Below are 18,542 nucleotides of genomic sequence, written 5' to 3' on the forward strand. Positions count from 1 at the left end.
GGGACCCCTTGCAACGCTGGAAGCAAAAGTCTCTCTTTTTATATAAAATATACTAAATAAAATAAAATAAAAATCCTTCCAGTAGCACCTTAGAGACCAACTAAGTTAGTTATTGGTATGAGCTTTCGCACACTTCTTCAGATACCTTCTTTCTATATATACAGTAAACAGAGCTAGATAAATGGCAGCTATGTGAAGATAGGGACGCGGGTGGCGCTGTGGGTAAAACCTCAGCGCCTAGGACTTGCCGATTGCATGGTCGGCGGTTCGAATCCCCGCGGCGGGGTGCGCTCCCGTTGCTCGGTCCCAGCGCCTGCCAACGTAGCAGTTCGAAAGCACCCCCGGGTGCAAGTAGATAAATAGGGACCGCTTACCAGCGGGAAGGTAAACGGCGTTCCGTGTGCTGCGCTGGCTCGCCAGAGTAGCTTCGTCACGCTGGCCACGTGACCCGGAAGTGTCTGCGGACAGCGCTGGCTCCGGAGTGAGATGAGCACACAACCCTAGAGTCTGTCAAGACTGGCCCGTACGGGCAGGGGTACCCTTATGTGGAGATTGAGACGCGGGAGGTGCTGTGGGTTAAACCACAGAGCCTAGGACTTGCCAATCAGAAGGTCGGTGATTCAAATCCCCGTGACGGGGTGAGCTCCCGTTGCTCGGTCCCTGCTCCTGCCAACCTAGCAGTTCGAAAGCACGTCACAGTGCAAGTAGATAAATAGGTACTGCTCCGGTGGGAATGTAAACGGCGTTTCCGTGTGCTGCTCTGGTTCGCCAGAAGCGGCTTAGTCATGCTGGCCACATGACCCGGAAGCTGTACACCGGCTCCCTCGACCAATAAAGCGAGATGAGCACCGCAACCCGAGAGTCAGCCACGACTGGACCTAATGGTCAGGGGTCCCTTTACCTTTACCTATGTGAAGATTAAAAAATATGTTCCCCCACCCCCCCGTGACTACAAAAGCATCACTGCTGATTTCCAACAGTGCAATCCTATGGATGACTACACAGAAATAAGCGCTACTTACTTAAGCAGGGCTTTGGAGGTTGCTTCTGAGTAGACAGGGTTGGCTGTTGGTCATTAATTGATACTGCTAGCATTGAGAGATAGGCCCGAAACAACACTTTGAAAGCGGCACTGTGCACGACTTACTAGAATAAGGCTAAATGAAAAAGACAGGAATGGTTCAAAAAGGTAAACACTGCGAACAGCTGCCTGCAGTGTTTCTGCTCATTTGGTGCATTTAGGGCAGCCATTTTGTCACACATAAACAGCACAATTATCTCTGACAGTCAGAAAGCTTAGCCAACACTTAATTTATTGTGCTCAGACTTGGCTGGAAGCCCCAGCTTCTGATCTTGACATTGCCCAAGCAATCCTTAAAATGTGCAGTGCTGGCTGTGGTTGAAGTGAAGTTGTCTGAAGATGTTGAGGCGCCCTCTGCTGCCTGAAGAGTCAGCACCAAAATAAGATTTGGGAGGCTGCCAAGGTGAGACAGGCTGTTATCCTAAACACATTTTCTAGGGAGGGAGCTCTAGACATTGCTTACTTTGGATATGGTAGGACTTGCTTCAAAATAATTGTGCCACACATACCGGAAGGGGTGACACAGGAGAGGATTATCAAATTATGACCTGTGTGGAGAAAGTGGGTGAAACTAATTTTTCTCTCCCTTTAATACAAGGGTCAGAAACTACTGTAGATCCAGCCAAAAGGCTGAATACAGAACTGGCCTGTTCTCCATGGGGCACTTTGACACTTCAGCATTACACCTAGTGTGCTCCTGATTCTCCCTTTCCAGTTGCAACTCAGCACTTTCTGAATGTGGCAACAGAAAAGCACTGGATTCTGCTAGAGGCTGCAAAGGAAGACTCAAGAGCACACCTAGAACATGATCTTAGTTCTTCCTTTTCAACTTGATGCTGCAGTTCAAGCTGCAGTCATATGATGGTCACATGGACATAGTTTGAACCAAATCATGCCGCAGACCAAGTGTACCGGCTTGATGGGTCTAATTTGGGTCAAAGGCTCACCTCCACTGCTATTATGCCAGAACTTGGGGCCACCCAATAAAACAGTATTGGAGGATTCAGGATTAAAAAAAAAGAGAGACTTTTTAACACAGTACATAATTTATGGAATTTGTTGCTACAAGGCAAGCCAATAGCCACCAACTTAAAATGGTATTCGCCAAATCCATGGAGAATAAGGTAATCAATACAATACAAATCTTTATTAGATAGCATATAAGTAATCAATAGTTTTTACTCACGACTGAATCTTCAGGTTCAGAGATAGCACTGAGCAACAGAGCTGTTGCCTTCAGGTCCTGTTTGTGGGATCCCAGAGGAACTGGTTAGCCTGGACAAGGTGAAACATTTGTCTAATCCAGCAGGGCTCTCCCTATGTTTATTAGTATGTCATCCAGCTTGGCAAGGAAGGCTATTAATACTCCCATGATGACGGAACTGAGGTCAAAAGAGATAACTTCAGTGTCACATGTGAATTAAGGATGGCAGGACATTTTAGCAGAAATCTGCCTTAATAACTGGCCCATACTCCCAAAAGAAACCAGTTAAGATTCTTTGGGAATGGTCATGCAGGACAATAGGCACCAGGCATAGCTTAAAAATAATAATCAGTACAGCATTGTGATGGAGGAGCTGTGCTTGTGAAACTTCAGCATCACTGTTAACTTTTGAGAATGACAGCCTTACTCATCAGATACATGAACTATTATTGTCAGTTAGCATACTAATAATAAACAGTGATAGCAGAAGTCTAACCATATTTACTCAGAACTAAGTCCTATTCAATTCAACGGGGTTCCCAAGGAAGTGGAGTTAGGATTGCAGCCTCTCACACACACACTTTTGGCAATTTTGCCACTGCTGTTTTCTGATACTGTTTAGATGGGACAGCTTTTAACTTTTGAACTGAGACAGTTCTATGAGACAAACACCATGACCATTCATACCAGCAGGAAGGAGCAGTAACACAATCATCCTGGGTTTTGCTGTACTAATTTGCTAATATTTCCAGGGATGCCAACTTGAATAAAATATGGGAGCGGGCAGGTAAGCCCCATCCCAAATAATTGATCACAAGGCACACACGCAGACTTTGAATGGCAATGCCCAAAAACTTGGGGGGGGAGAGCCCAGCCCTCTCAAATATTTTATTGGGTGGGACTTCGGCTCCTTGGATTTGGCTCCTATGCTTTGCTCTAAATTCCAGAAGAAAGATGGAGGCAGGCAACGACGACCTCCAGCTGTGTTGCAGGTGGACCCCTCACCTCCCTGCGACCACCTGTCATCACCTGTATCTTGTGGGAAGGATCCGGACGGATGCTTTCCTAGTCAGTCCAAACTCTTTATTGCACTTTCTTTCCTATAATTTTTATTAAATTTTCTGTTTCACATTTTAGAATATTCACTTAAACAACCTTAAAATATCAACGACTCCCCTTCTCCTCTTTCCATGGTTCATTTTGCATAACATAAATCCCTGCATATTTTACATAAACTAAACCATTCAGTATTCCATTATTACATCCACCAAAACTTATTTACACTGTTGAATTTATCTTAATGTTGCCAACGTTTTCAGATGTACACAATTTCCCCCATATATTCAATAAACGTTTTCCTATCTTCTTTAAGGGATGCGGGTGGTGCTGTGGGTTAAAACCACAGATCCTAGGGCTTGCTAATCAGAAGGTCGGTGGTTCGAATCCCCGCGACGGGGTGAGCTCCTGTTGCTTGGTCCCTGCTCCTGTCAACCAAGCAGTTCGAAAGCATGCCAGTGCAAGTAGATAAATAGGTACCTCTCCAGCGGGAAGGTAAACAGTGTTTCTGTGTGCTGCTCTGGTTCGCCAGAAGCAGCTTAGTTATGCTGGCCACATGACCCAGAAGCTGTACGCCGGCTCCCTTGGCCAATAAAGCAAGATGAGTGCCACAACCCCAGAGTCGGCCACGACTGGACATAATGGTCAGGGGTCCCTTTACCCTTTACCTTACCTTCTCTAAACGTATGTTCTCGTTCTCTTATTCTGTGTTAAGTCTGCAGTCTGGAAGCTGTGCATATTCCATCCGCTTAAGTTGCCATTCTTTGCTCGATTTCCATTTTTGGGCTAACAAAACAGGGGCCGCAGTGTACAGTAGTGGCATATATAAATAACCTTTATTGCGCTTTCAAAACACGTGCTTGAACCTGACTTTCAGCCACCTTGGTAGGATTTTGACCCTGAATGCTGGGATGCCAACACTGGCGACCCAACAAGAAACACAACCACAAAAACGGACTGGAACCCTAAACTGACAAAACCAAACTCGACGACCACTTCCTCCGTAAGCCATTTCTTTCTCTGGGAAGTTCGCGCCGGAGCGGTGACTTGGGGAGACCCCATTGGCTGGCGGCGGCGGCAGGTGCACCGCGCGGAGGAGCTTGGAAGCCACAGACCCGCAGCGCGCAACAGGACGGCGCGTTCCATTCTCCAGGGGACACCGACGAATGTGACCTGCGCAAAGCCTCCTTTGCTAAAGAGAGTGTCTTTTTCCCCTCCTCTTCCCTCCACCCCCCTCGCCTCGAGGACAATGGGCCAGACCCGGAACTCTGGCCCTGGGATTTGCCACAGGGCGCGCGCCACCCTCAGTCGCCTGGCAGAGGCGCGAGCCAGCGCAGCGAGGCTGCTCCTGCCTGGGCGAGGGAATGGAGCTCGCCGAGGTGGACCTGGGCGACCCCGGGGAGCAACCGGGCCGGGCCAGGGTGTGCAGCAGCGCGGACAGCCCGGCGGAGGAGGAGGAGGAAGAAGAAGGGGAGGCAAGCGAGGAGGCACTGTCGCGCAGCCGCGCCTCGTCGCTGGTGAACGGCCTCCTGACCGAGCTGTACAGCGTGGGGCGCGCCCGCCATCGCGACAGCGTGGACAGCTCCACCGAGGCGTCCGCCGGCTCCGACGCCTTCCCCGGCGGCAGGGGCAGCAGCGCCGAGTCCCGCTTCCTGCAGGAGCTGCGGCGAAGGCCCAGCCAGCGGCACCAGAGGACGTACCTGGCGCAGAAAGGTAAAAGGGTCGGGCAAGGATGGACCCTGCCCTGGGGGGGGGGGGGGAGGTTCCCACCGCCGGAGAAGGAGTTTCCTGCTTCTTCCTCCTGGCAGGCAGAAAGTCAACAGGTGAAGATGTCTTGCTCTGCATCTCCGTGGTGCGGGCGGGGAATGCTGCAATGCACCGGTCGGCTTTCTTTTTATTTGTATTTATTTCTGTTTATTTCACTGCCAGGAAAGTGAAAAGAGTTGGCAAAGTTGTCCTTGCAGGATGACTTTGTTACTCACATATTCCAAGCAGTGCCATTTTTCTAGAAAAAGAGGTGCAGGTGCTCAGCACGATCTTCTCCCTTGTTCTCCTGGAATGGCAGTGGCGCCCACCTGAAAGGTGCCGGAGCTCCTGTCAACTCCAGTTGAAAAAAAGCCTTGATTAAGATATACTGGGCTCTGAGTGTGCACCTGTTGCATTCATCCGCATCCCTCTTCTTCAACTTTGCTGCTCAAGACTTCCCTCTCTTCCTATTTGTCCTTAGGATTTTTCAGACTGTGTCTCACATCTGCTTCCATGGCCCGGTTTTTAAAATCCTGTTTACTTTCAGCTAAGCAAACAATCTTCTTTCTTCTTTTCCTTACTCATCATTCTTTTGGAGCCCTTTGTCATGTTTGCTTCCCCCTAAAAACAACACTAGTGGGTGCACATTTCACAAACTTACCTTCCATGCAGGTTTATGACAGATTGTTAGCGGAAAAGGATACTCCCAGCTCATGTTTCCTGCTGCCTTTTCCAAGTCTTGCTGAAGTTATGCTGTTGTTGTATACTAAAACTGGGACCTAAATTTGCGCTGCAGCCACTTTAGCTACTGTACAGTACATTCAATCAAGGATGACCACAGAATAGCCATGGATGATGAAGAAAGCAAAATAAGGGAAGTCTTAGTCAAAAAAGAACAGGGAGGAATCAACCTATCAATTGCTTTTCTTAATGTCCTGAATACTGATGTTAAGTAAATATTTACCAGCAAGGATGATCTTACGCCTTGACTGTAAATGGCTATGACATCCTTGCTTGCAATTTTGGCATGGGTTGTTAAACTGAAACTTTTATAGCTCTTTGTGTTCATCTTAGGCGTTTAGATGTTAATACTAGGTGTATATCATCACATTTTTTCTTACCTCAACAGCTTACATATGTCTCTGTTTCTCTGTCATCTCATACCCTCACCTTCTCTGTTTATACCTCTTATAGTCCCACATAAGCTCCCTAAGGAAGATTCCCAGCTTCTGTTTTTCAGCAGGGCAAAGTAGATCTATACTTAATCAGCAACAAACTTGGCGCTTTTGTTCAGCTAGAGAAGCTAATGCGCTAAAACAGTTTACAGAGATTGCTAATACAAATTTATGCCTAATACTCTGAAAAAAGGGATGCGGGTGGCGCTGTGGGTTAAACCACAGAGCCTAGGACTTGCTGATCAGAAGGTCGGCAGTTCGAATCCCCGCGATGGGGTTAGCTCCTGTTGCTCGGTCCCTGCTCCTGCCAACCTAGCAGTTCGAAAGCTATGTCAAAGTGCAAGTAGGTAAATAGGTACCGCTCCAGTGGGAAGGTAAACAGTGTTTCCGTGCGCTGCTCTGGTTCGCCGGAAGCGGCTTAGTTATGCTGGCCACATGACCCAGAAGCTGTATGCTGGCTCCCTCGGCCAATACTGTAAAGCGAGATGAGCACCGCAACCCCAGAGCCAGCCACGACTAGACCTAATGGTCAGGGGTCCCTTTACCTTTAACAATCAAGGTGACCCAACAAGCCATACTTTGAGAGCAAACTCTGCTTTGTGTAAGGATCGGTAGTGCAGCAGACTGGACCTAATGGTCAGGGGTCCCTTTACCTTTTTAATACTCTAAAGGAGATAGTTCTAGGAAGGGGTAACACCTGTTTCCTCTGCAACAGCAATTAAACAGGCCAATATGGTTTTCATAATTGTTTCCTAATTCGGCTAGGTTCTGAGTAAGAGGTTATGATGTACCATCTCTTTTGCTTTGGTCCCGAAGCACTAACTGTTTTTGGACAGTTAGCCATAGCTTCTGTTGGGCCGTTCCATCACTCTGAGGGGAGGGATTGAGAGAAGGGCTCAAGCTTGTCTTGGGCCTTTGCACTAGGATTCCTAATTTAAGGCTTGGGAGCCCCCAACAGTCTCCATGGGACATCTGAACCTGGCTCGTTTGCTCATTGGCTCAGATAGTTATACTGTGTGGTGTTAATAATGCCAAGGTTACAAATTCAATTGCTGTGAGAGCCATACAATTTTTTAAAGAAGGCTACTCTTTCAACAAGGGACACGGGTGGCGCTGTGGGTTAAACCACAGAGCCTAGGGCTTGCCGATCAGAAGGTCAGCGGTTCGAATCCCCGCGACGGGGTGAGCTCCCGTTGCTCTGTCCCTGCTCCTGCCAACCTAGCAGTTTGAAAGCACGTCAAAGTGCAAGTAGATAAATAGGTACCGCTCTGGCAGGAAAGTAAACGGCGTTTCCGTGCGCTGCTCTGGTTCGCCAGAAGCGGCTTAGTCATGCTGGCCACATGACCCGGAAGCTGTATGCCGGCTCCCTCGGCCAATAAAGCGAGATGAGCGCCGCAACCCCAGAGTCGGTCACGACTGGACCCAATGGTCAGGGGTCCCTTTACCTTTACCTTTACCTTTTTACTCTTTCAATAGTAGTGGTCCAAGCTGAAAATGTGGCCTTTTAAAAGATACCTGTGTGGCAAGGCCAGGAGACCAGGATTGCCTTGGAGAGATGCTGCCAGTCACAGTGGACAGTACTGGGTTGGGTAGAGAGACAATCTGCCTCATATGCTGATATGATGCTGCCTCTGAGTAAGATCATATGTCACTCTAGCCTAGTATTGCCTACTCTGATCTGTTAATAGCTTTATTATGGACAGTAGCTTCCTAAAATCATATTTATTTTCTTGTCCTGCGTGTGCATACCTATAACAGGAATTAATAGATTGCAGTTGGTCATTACCTTACAGATGTTTTGTCCTGATTACTGGTGATGTGTACTGTATTTTTAGATTTGTAAGTCTATCTATCAACCTTTCATAACCTGCTCATGGAGCCTTTTCAGCTGGAAAGAGTGGGATTCTAATATTCGGTGGCTTTGTGCTCTCAGCTTGCTGTATTTACAATATGGGCAGCATAATGGTGACCTACCTTATAGGCTCATTGAGTTTACAACTAGACAGCTTGTGTGAAACACTTTGAACACTGAAAAAGCACTATATAAATATATAAATATAAAAAGCACTATATAAATATTATGATCATTCTCTCAGTGGGTGTTTTCAATCAAGTTTCCCCATAGCACCTGAAATTCTACCTCTGGTTTTCTTTCTCTGGCCATCAGCACCAGTTGTGTAGGATAAGTACTCTTTTTAATAAGTCCCCTGTCATTACATTGAAAGTTAACCCAGTACTGAATTATTAAACGGCCATTTCACTGAGGTCCATAATACAATGTCTGTTAACATCACAATACAGTTCCTACGTTCTGCATGCAGATAACACCCCTGTTGAATGCCGTTCTCCCTTTTCTCTGCTGCGTTCTTTCTCAAGGGGTTAAGGGTTGTCCACTGTTACTGATTACAGATATAACCTTCTTTATTTGTTTTAGCTAATTTCACGAAAGGCAAGCAGCTGTTAACTTAAATGCTGATTTCTTTTACCTCCTTTTGCCCACTAGAGGGTGCATGCTATGTAAATAAAATTGCTGTTTTAAAGATTACAATTTTCTTTGCAGGTGAATTTATGTTCAAAGATCTCTAAACAATCTAAGAAGCTAAGTTACCAGCAAACCATATATGTTAAATATTTGCAGCTAATGAAAAATACAGTATGGGCTTTTTACAAAGTCCTTATGATGCCAAATGAACTTGCCATGGGGAAAGAATAGGAAATGAAATATGTATGTATGTATTACATTTATAGCCCATCTTTCCCCTAAGGAGCTCAGTGTGATTTACATGGTTCTTCTTCCTCCCAATTTAATACTCACAACAACCCTGTGAGGTAGTTTAGACTGAGAGTGAATGACTGTCCCAAGGTGAGCTTCATGGCTGAGTGGGGATTTGAATTTTGGTCTCCCAGGTCTTAATTAACACTGTAACTGCTACACCAAACTGGCTTACTTCGGTCAAATTTTGCCAATAGCTAAATCCTTCTGAAGGAGATACTTATAGTATACTAAGGAGCCTGAACAATTTAGTAGAATAATGGTAATAATTTGGAAAACATGTCCTCAGGTTTATGGGTATATAAAACTGCAGACAAAATTCTCAAGCGGTTGTGATTATTGTTTCATAATAATTCCATTATTTTACTGATTTCTATTGCTCTAATTTGTGGATTTACTTCTATATATATTACCTTGGGAGTAGTCTTGAGCAAAGTATTGACCTAATAATAAATAACTTGTTATCCATCATTTACTGTAAACTTCTTAAGGTGTAACACAACATGAACTCTTTGAGTGTGGCAGGGAATTTCCCCAAGAATATACATTTATAGCAGTGGTGAGGGGATTTTCACGCCTCCTGTTATTGCTGGACTCCAGCAGCCATCTTCCCTGATAATTGGCGCACAGGCTGAGGCTGATGAGAATTTGACTCCAAAAAGGGCCACTGACTTTCCACCCCCAGTTTACAGGATAAGAACCTTTAGGGGCGAAACCCCTGGTGCTTTCCATAGGGAAAAATGTGTTCTCAAGTCACAGGTTTCACTCAGCAGGCTAATTCTATTCTCTGTTTGTTGACAGATACCAATGAGTTGACAACCATAATACGCGAGCTGAATTACAGAATTTGTGTTCAGTCAGCAAAATTGCTTCGCCTTCTGAAACAAAAGGACAGGCTTTTGCACAAAGTGCAGAAGAACTGTGATATTGTAACAGCCTGTTTGCAAGCAGTTTCCCAGAAACGGCGTAAGTACCCTTGTGTGTTTGTGTGTTGTCATCTAGGCGCTCTGTAAGTTTATTTTGAAATGCCATTTTACTGTTCTAGTATTTTGAAAATGCTGTTTAGCACAGGAAAAAAATATTTTTGGTTTCTATAAACAAATATGTAAGGGAAGGAGACAGGCAAGTGCTGTTCTGAGATGAACTTTTTCTTCTATTTGTTTTTGCAGGCTCTGTAGTGTATTGTTTATAAAGGAACCAATACTTGAACAGGAGTTTTTTTCATTTTCAGCTTTTAAAAAGGAATTTTAAAATTTAGGTCAGATTCTTATACTTGAGGACTTCTTAGGTCTGCATCCAAACCATACTTACTAGGAAGTAAACCCACTGAACTTAATGAGACATGCTTCCAAGTTAACATGCATAGGAGTACAGAGGTCAGCAATTTTTTTCAGCAGGGGGCTGGTCCACCGTACCTCAGACCATGTGGTGGGATGGACTATATATTTTTTTGGGGGGGGGGAACAAATGAATTCCTATGCCTCACAAATAACCCAGAGATGCATTTTAAATAAAAGGACACATTCTACTCATGTAAAAACACTCTGATTCCTGGACTGTCTGTGGGCTGGATTTAGAAGGCGATTGGGCTACCCAAGGAGTAGTTTTATTTTTTTAAAAGACATTTTGGCCCTCCCTTTCAAGATATAATTCTCAAGACAGCTTGTGCCATAATAGAAAAACCATGAATGATAAAAGAATGTAAACCAACTATATAAAACAACAAATTCAGCAATACCAATATTTGCACGGGCCTTTTAAAGTTTTTAACATTAATAGCCTAGGAAAGAAAAATATTAGCTTTGGTGTCCAAAAAAAAAAAGAAGGAGGTATGCATTTAAAGGAGACACAGTCCAGTCATAAAATGAATTTCATGTATAAGGTGAAATTCAGTAATGGTGAACCTTTCTTTGTCCCAGTGACATGCGGGCAAAGAGTTCAGGCTGTGCTTCAAAATCAGCAGGACAGAAATGATTTAATTGTGGCTACGTAGATTGTGCCCAGGGACGCGGGTGGCGCTGTGGGTAAAAGCCTCAGCGCCTAGGACTTGCCGATCGCATGGTCGGCGGTTCGAATCCCCGCGGCGGGGCGCGCTCCCGTTGCTCGGTCCCAGCGCCTGCCAACCTAGCAGTTCGAAAGCACCCTCGGGTGCAAGTAGATAAATAGGGACCGCTTACCAGCGGGAAGGTAAACAGCGTTCCGTGTGCTGCGCTGGCTCGCCAGATGCAGCTTGTCACGCTGGCCACGTGACCCGGAAGTGTCTGCGGACAGCGCTGGCTCCCGGCCTATAGAGTGAGATGAGCGCACAACCCCAGAGTCTGGCAAGACTGGCCCGTACGGGCAGGGGTACCTTTACCTTTAGATTGTGCCCACACATAGTTCTGAGAGTTTCAGACATACGGCACCCAACTTTAAAAGGCCTGAAGTACAACCATCTGACCTCAATTACACAATTCCCTTATAAAAACTGAAAATGCAAAACCTCCTGTGCATTTGTCTTATGAATTCACGTACCATTTGGTGGGCCTCACAAAGCAGTTTACAGAAGATCAGTAAACCTCAGACGTGTTACAGTAAGGCAGAAAAGACAAAAGGAGGACGTTCTTTTGCTTCTCTGTTTCCTTCATAGCAAAATGGTTCTTCAGAAACTCCTGTAGTGGCAGTTTAGGGAAGGAGGGATTGCCACTGGGAGCCACAGCTAGTATGCACACTTAATTAGCCCTTTTACATGTTTTAATTGAGTGGTATTGTGTATAAAATGTATCACAGGTTGTTCTTCAAAATTTTTCTAAAGCTAACTTTTTTTTGTCTTGTATCTTTTTTTTTATTAACATGCAGCATGGCAGTTTGTTATATTCAGGTACAGTAAATGAAATGGCATGAACACTGCACTAAAATGAGCTTTTACGTGCATGCATTAAATATATATATATATATAAAAGTGCTACAAGGGACTTGTCTTGTTTTGATGTATGCATCTTCATGTTCTGTCTCTCTGAGTGGAGAGCCAGACGAAGTTTTCTACATCCGAGTAAAGTAGTTGCTTAGAATCACGTGCAACATTCTCTCCCACTCAGGAAATGTTTTATGGGAAGGTGGTTCTGGTAGCTAAGTTAACACACCATGCACTGTTGCGCAATGCACACATGCACTGTTGGGTCAAGGGAAGCAAGCCCACTTGTTCCATGGGTCTGCCTTTTCTCCATATAATAAAGACACTGTGAAATGCTGCTGCTGGGGCTTTGAAGCTTGTGGCAGCTGTGTTCGCTCTATCCTTCTGTATTCCTATGGCAGTAAGGATGAGGAGAAACTGCTTCTGCTAGGCTGCTATACCCAGGGATCTGCAGAAATATCAGTGGGACTTCTGTGTCTTCTCTCGTTTGTCCATAAGCCGGAAGCCACTGAGGCTGCTTTATCCCAGGATCTCACAGAAGCAAATAGCCTCATGGCATCAGTAACAACTACCACGGCATAGCCTGACCCCTAAGTCCACCTGCTTCCACTATTGTGATACTATTGGGTTCTGAGACCTCTTAGGACTGGCAACCACAGGTTTCATTTAACTGGCTGATGACAGCTTGATGGGCAGGTGTTTTCAGTCTGAGAGCTAGATTCCATCAGGTCAACCAGTGGTGGTGGTAGTGGGCTGGAGGAAAGGGTGGAGCGGCTGATGCAACTCTTAACTTTTGTACAGTGGGCTACCTTCCACCCATGCAAAAGTTGGGGGTTTCTGCAGAATTGTAGAGATTCATCCATTTCTAGTCTAGAGGGCTGCATTTTGCCCCTGAGCCTGCGGCTTCCATCCCTATACTAGAAGACTGAAGGAGTGACAGTGAAGATGAGCTGGTCAACAATATTAACAAGACTGATGAAATGTTTCCCAGCTCTTAATATGAGTAGCAATGTACTTTCCAAGGCGGAGAGAAACCTTTCTCTATTTGAGCAGAAGAGACCCTGATAGTGTGACATTGTGCAATAGGTACAAAATGGCCACCCGGTATACTTGGTCTCTGGTGTATTTGTTAATGATTTGTGGAGCGAGTCAGTTATGGACATTATATGCAAGCCGGTCATGACCTTTTGGCAGGCCTTCAGTGTCACTGTACTGAACAGGTTTGCTAGCCCCTTGTTCAAGGGATTTCTGTGCCGGTGCCGAAGAGGTTGACAAAGCAGTACCTTGGACAATGTGACCTTAACCTTGAAACTGGAGTTATAAAGTCTGGCTAGAACCCAGAGAGCTAGTATAGTATTCTTGGCTGGATGTGCAAGAGGGCTTGGATGTTTTGTTTTGAACGCTAGCTCTCCCTTTCCTGACCCATTCCATCATTTAAAATTCGCAAGCAGTTTGTATGAAAAACTAATTATGCTTTCTTTGGCTCCTTCCCTCGCCTTTGAAGTAGATCCAGTGGTTCAAACATCTCCTGTTGCTTGCATATTACTTACAGTAGCTGGCTTTTATGACTTGCCACCCAACAGCTTGAACATTAAATTGGAGACAGTAGCTTTCTTTTCACAAATTTGGTTATGCGTTCTTTGTGTGTGGGCGAAACGAAGATTCCTACCCCTCCTACACAAATTCTGTAACTCGTACTCAGTTCATGTCACAGTCTCCATCGTTCACAGCATGACCTAAATGGGAAGAAAAATATTTGAAAGACTGGTGGATCAAATGCATTAATTAAAAAATGCAGCACGAAGTGTGTATTTTTAGACATGACGGCACCAAGACTGCTAGGAATTAGACAATCTGTTCTGTTTGAACTGGAACAATTTTGCTATGATAGTTTTTGCCTCCTGCGATAAAGTTGCAGTATTGCTGTATTTCCTTGATACGAGGCAGGGCTTTGGAGACAAAATATATTTTTATTTATTTTATTTAACAATATGAATATGCCACTTAATCATCAAAAACTCTTAAGCTCTGATAAAAGGCTATTTTCATACCTAATTGTGGTTCACAGGGGAATTTCTGGGCAGAGAGGTCATAATTGGAGAGGGAAGGGCTAATCCTCTACCCCAGGTCAGGAAAATGCCCTCCTCTCACAATAAGGCTGGGGGAACAACCTATTTCCTCCCATCAAGCCCAATAGCTGTTTCAACCATAGAGCTGCATTTCCTCTTGACAAATTCTCCAGGGGCAAGAATCTGTCAGCGATGGTGACCAAAGCAGGCATGATCAGCCACACAAATGTATCCATGAACTGCACGCTGTGATAGTAGAAAGCACTTCCATTTCTGCAAGGCAACCAACCCCATTTTCTGTCATCCTCCCCAGCCGTTACAGTCCTGTACGCCATACTCCAGATGTGGGGAACCTCTGACCGGCATGCCATTGTTGGCCCATAAGTTGCTACAATTCCTTAAACTTTGATTTTCAGCACTAAGGACATGAAATGTACTTTGCAGAGATGGAAAGCAACTTGCACAGTTCTTATATTAGATCTCATTATATCTTTTTCATGGACAGCACATAACACTGTTTCGTTTATTAGACTTGGATAGTAAACCTTTATTGCATCTGACATAGCTGTCTGGACTGATTACGCTAGTCAATAGCATGCTAAAGTGCAGTTTTATATGAGCTGTTAAGCAAATAATTATATTTAGGGAAGAGGGGGGAGGGAATCTTTCAAAGGTGGGATTAATAATGCATTGCATACTCTGCAGATAATGTGTTAAAACAGTTTGCAAATAGGATATGTGGAAATAGAGATGATTTCTCCCTGCCCTCCCGCATACCATGCTCCTTCCCTGCCTCTGTTGAGTAGTTTTCCTGAAAGCAACCTGGATCTAATTGCTTAGAATAGCTTTTGAAAGCTAGCCAAAATACATTTCCTTTAACTAACCTAAGTTCCTGGGTTTCAGGGTAACAGAGCACTATTCAGGGTACACACCCAAGAGTGGTGCATACAACTTGAGAAGTAAACTGTCCAAACGACTGCTGGTCAACAAGTAATTCTTAGGCCTAGTTTACGTGTTATGATTGCTGTTGTGTAGAACAAGCTTTTCACTGCTGTACGCACGGTGAGCTGTTCATGCGCCATAGCTTACACAAAGTTTTGACTCTTTACACTGTTGCAAGGAGCAATTTAAGTGGTGTCTACATGGCACCCATCCTGTGTAGATGGGCATTTTGTTTGTGGAGAGCAGAGTGAGAGAAGCATATGAGAGGCGCATGATTAATAGCCAACTTCTGCAGGGACTAATGTTGTGCTGTGCTTAGAAATCGTCACACCTGGAAGCAGAAAGGGGGCTTAAAAATGATATCCCCCCCTCACATTTTATATCCTGCCTTTCCTTCATCATCAACACTTGAGGTGGCAAAGGTGTGGTTCCCTAGAGGCTACTCACCCCAGCTACTGACTAGATCCAAATGGCGGCTTAGCTTCAGCAAGATGGTGGCTTTGTGCACCTTCAGACCATACTCTGAGACCATATGCCCACCAGCACTTCTAAAGAAACTTAGAATTATCCTATCCCTTTCCTTGCCCTAACAAGCTTACGTTCATAGTCTTTTGCTCTTGTTTGCTGCCCTGGGCTGCTTTGGGAGAGCAGTATAAAAATCTTATAAATAGGCCAATGTGGACTCTAGAACATTTAATTTGATTAGGGGCTCTGATGCTGGGCCCAGTAAACCAAACATATCTTTAGGTTTGATGGAAATTTATATATAAATCTGGAAAGGTGGGGGAGACCTGCTGGCTATATTTATTATCTGAATATCTTCAGTGTATGTTTTGAGGCTACTTTTAATCAATGACATATTTTTCTGAAAGCCATTTCCAGTACTTTTAATGGGTGGCTATGATAGCAATTTCTTTTTTATTTTGTACAGTTTGAGGCTGGTTCAAAGACTTCTGTATAAAAACATGTAAAAGAAAGCAATCATTTATACTTGAGTTTTGGTCATCCTCTTATCAGAAGAATATATAGCCTTTGTAATAAAAATTAACAACGCGCTTACATATGAATAGCAATGGGTGGCTTTTCAAGGAACAATCCCAGTCAAAACAAAAGCCACAATTAACTATATTCTATGTACATATTATTATGTGTACAGTTGATTTATTGTTCAACTTGGTGTGATAGGACCTTTTATTTATCTCATACAATATGATAGCATCATAAACATCTTGCACTGGGAAGCTTAGTTACTCATTTATTTTACAGGCTTGCAGAAAGTGTTGTGCCAGAGAATAAAGCTGCCTTGGTGCTCTTTGGTGCATATGTGTTCTTTGTGTATGTAGGACAAAAAAGGGCAACCGTTTGCTGTACTTAATTACTACACCTGCTTTTTACCACCGGTAATGAATTGACTATCCTGAACAAGAAAAACAAATACTTGCTGTCGCTGAGGAATAGGGAGCAGTTGTGTTAATACAACAAAAAGCACCCGCTACATTTCTGTTTGAAAGAGCCTAGCTAAACCCTGTTAGAAAACGTAGCAATTAGCCAGTCTCTTTTGTTGTTGTTGTTGAAAGGTTGAAATGAATTGTGTTGCTCTTTTCAGGTTAGGAGTATCACCTTGATATGACTGACAGATCCAGTCTGGCATTCTGCAGCTTACGATGGTTATAATGAAAAAAAAATGTTTTGAACCAGGGTGTGCAAATTGTTCAGTGTCAGTACACTGCACAGAAGAGAGGCTATGATGGATTCGGATAGGTAGCTACAGGCACCGTAAGATGTGGTGGTGATTCATTTGAATGTTCTTGCCCCCCTGCACCCATGACAGATAATGACTTACCAAGCAATAGAACATTTATCTTCAAACTTTTTCAGATCTGGAACACACTTTTATTATGTATGTATGTGGTGTGATGGCCACACCAGAAGTTCACCTTGGAGTTGTTGATTCACCATGTCAACCACCATCTCATGTGGTTTTCTGAATCCACATTAAGGAGTGCATAAACCACAGAGCCTAGGATTTGCGGATCAGAAGGTCAGCGGTTCGAATCCCCGCGACAGGGTGAGCTCCCGTTGCTCGGTCCCTGCTCCTGCCAACCTAGCAGTTTGAAAGCATGTCAAAGTGCAAGTAGATAAATAGGGACCACTCCGGCGGGAAGGTAAACGGCGTTTCCGTGTGCTGCTCTGGTTCACCAGAAGTGGCTTAGTCATGCTGGCCACATGACTCGGAAGCTGTCTGCGGACAAACGCCGGCTTCCTCGGCCTATAGAGCAAGATGAGCGAGCAACCCCAGAGTCAGTCACGACTGGCCCTCTAATGGTCAGGGGTACCTTTACCTTTACCTTTACAATACCAGCGGCACATATTCCAGGAAAAACTCGATGTAAGCTGTGTGAATTTGCTCCAGCGAGCTATACTAGATTGAAGAAATTAAACTTTCACGAAGCTTTATATTTTTATTCAGTTTGGTACAAAGCAATAATAAATGGTGTGGGGGGGTTATTTCCTCCCTTCCTCTTCTCCCCCTCCTTTTCCAATCAACATCCTTGTTAAGGAAAAACATTTCTCCAGGCATAGGCATATGTATGCCAGGTTTCTGGGTTATCAATAGAAAATGATATAAATGGATGCCATATTTCAGTAAAATTGCCTGAGTCCTGGGTGTTATCTAATGCATTTATATGTTTAATCAACATATCAGGGCTATTGTCCATACCTTTTTCCTCCACTGTGAGGTGTAGATGGGCCAGACTTTTCCAGTTCTGTGCAAAGAGTTGTCAGGCTGCTGCGAAGCAGGAATGTTGCAAGTTCTTTATGGTGCAAATCCCTCTGGTCCTTGGTAAATCCAACTGCGCTGAGCTTTGTATTGTTTCTGAAAGGAAAATAATGTACCTATGCATATCAAACAGTGAGGTGGGTATGCAGTGCAGCCCAAGGTTTCCTGCTTCAGCTCTGGCAGAAGTCTTGACCTTAAAGTGACTCTTGAATGTGTCCGACATTCCTTGTTATTACACGTTACTGCCGCAGATATAATTTAATATTGAAAATAGATGCCGATAGTGTTCACTAGCAGAGAGGATGGACTCTTGAAAGAGGGAAAAGAGGGGGAGGTGCAGATGGAAAGGCCCTGGGAACTTTGAATTTCTCTTTTCTATAGATTTCGTTGGCATATAATACGTGCAAAGCGTCTTCTGTCACATAGAGGAGGGAGAAAGGTTGTTTTCTGCTGCTCCAGAGAAGCGGACATGGAGCAATGGATCCAAACTACAAGAAAGAAGATTCCACCTAAACATTAGGAAGAACTTCCTGACAGTAAGAGCTGTTCGACAGTGGAATTTGCTGCCAAGGAGTGTGGTGGAGTCTCCGTCTTTGGAGGTCTTTAAGCAGAGGCTTGACAACCATATGTCAGGAGTGCTCTGATGGTGTTTCCTGCTTGGCAGGGGGTTGGACTCGATGGCCCTTGTGGTCTCTTCCAACTCTATGATTCTATGATTCTGCTATAACATATTCCATCCCATTGTGGCACATATGGTGCCTCCTGTGCAAAGGGGGTAACACAAGCCGCCTTATGTTTAGCAATTAGACTGAAACCTAAAC

General features: G+C 44.5%; 1 protein-coding gene across 2 annotated transcripts in view; it reads left to right on the forward strand.

Annotated features, from left to right (window-relative positions):
* The first annotated feature begins 4,598 nt into the window (after window positions 1-4,598).
* The window catches only part of TBC1D30 (TBC1 domain family member 30), a 43,691-nt gene continuing 29,747 nt past the window's right edge, over window positions 4,599-18,542 (forward strand). Inside the window, exons 1-2 of one of the 2 annotated variants that reach the window (XM_028746025.2) lie at window positions 4,599-5,054; window positions 9,837-10,001. In XM_028746025.2, coding sequence (XP_028601858.2) covers window positions 4,706-5,054; window positions 9,837-10,001 — 514 coding nt within the window. In that variant the 5' untranslated portion in view covers window positions 4,599-4,705. The remainder of the gene's footprint in view (window positions 5,055-9,836; window positions 10,002-18,542) is intronic. The other variant, XM_028746024.2, reaches the window with a different exon arrangement.

This window comes from Podarcis muralis, chromosome 10 (assembly GCF_964188315.1).
Source record: "Podarcis muralis chromosome 10, rPodMur119.hap1.1, whole genome shotgun sequence".
NCBI classification, from domain to species: Eukaryota; Metazoa; Chordata; class Lepidosauria; order Squamata; family Lacertidae; genus Podarcis; species Podarcis muralis.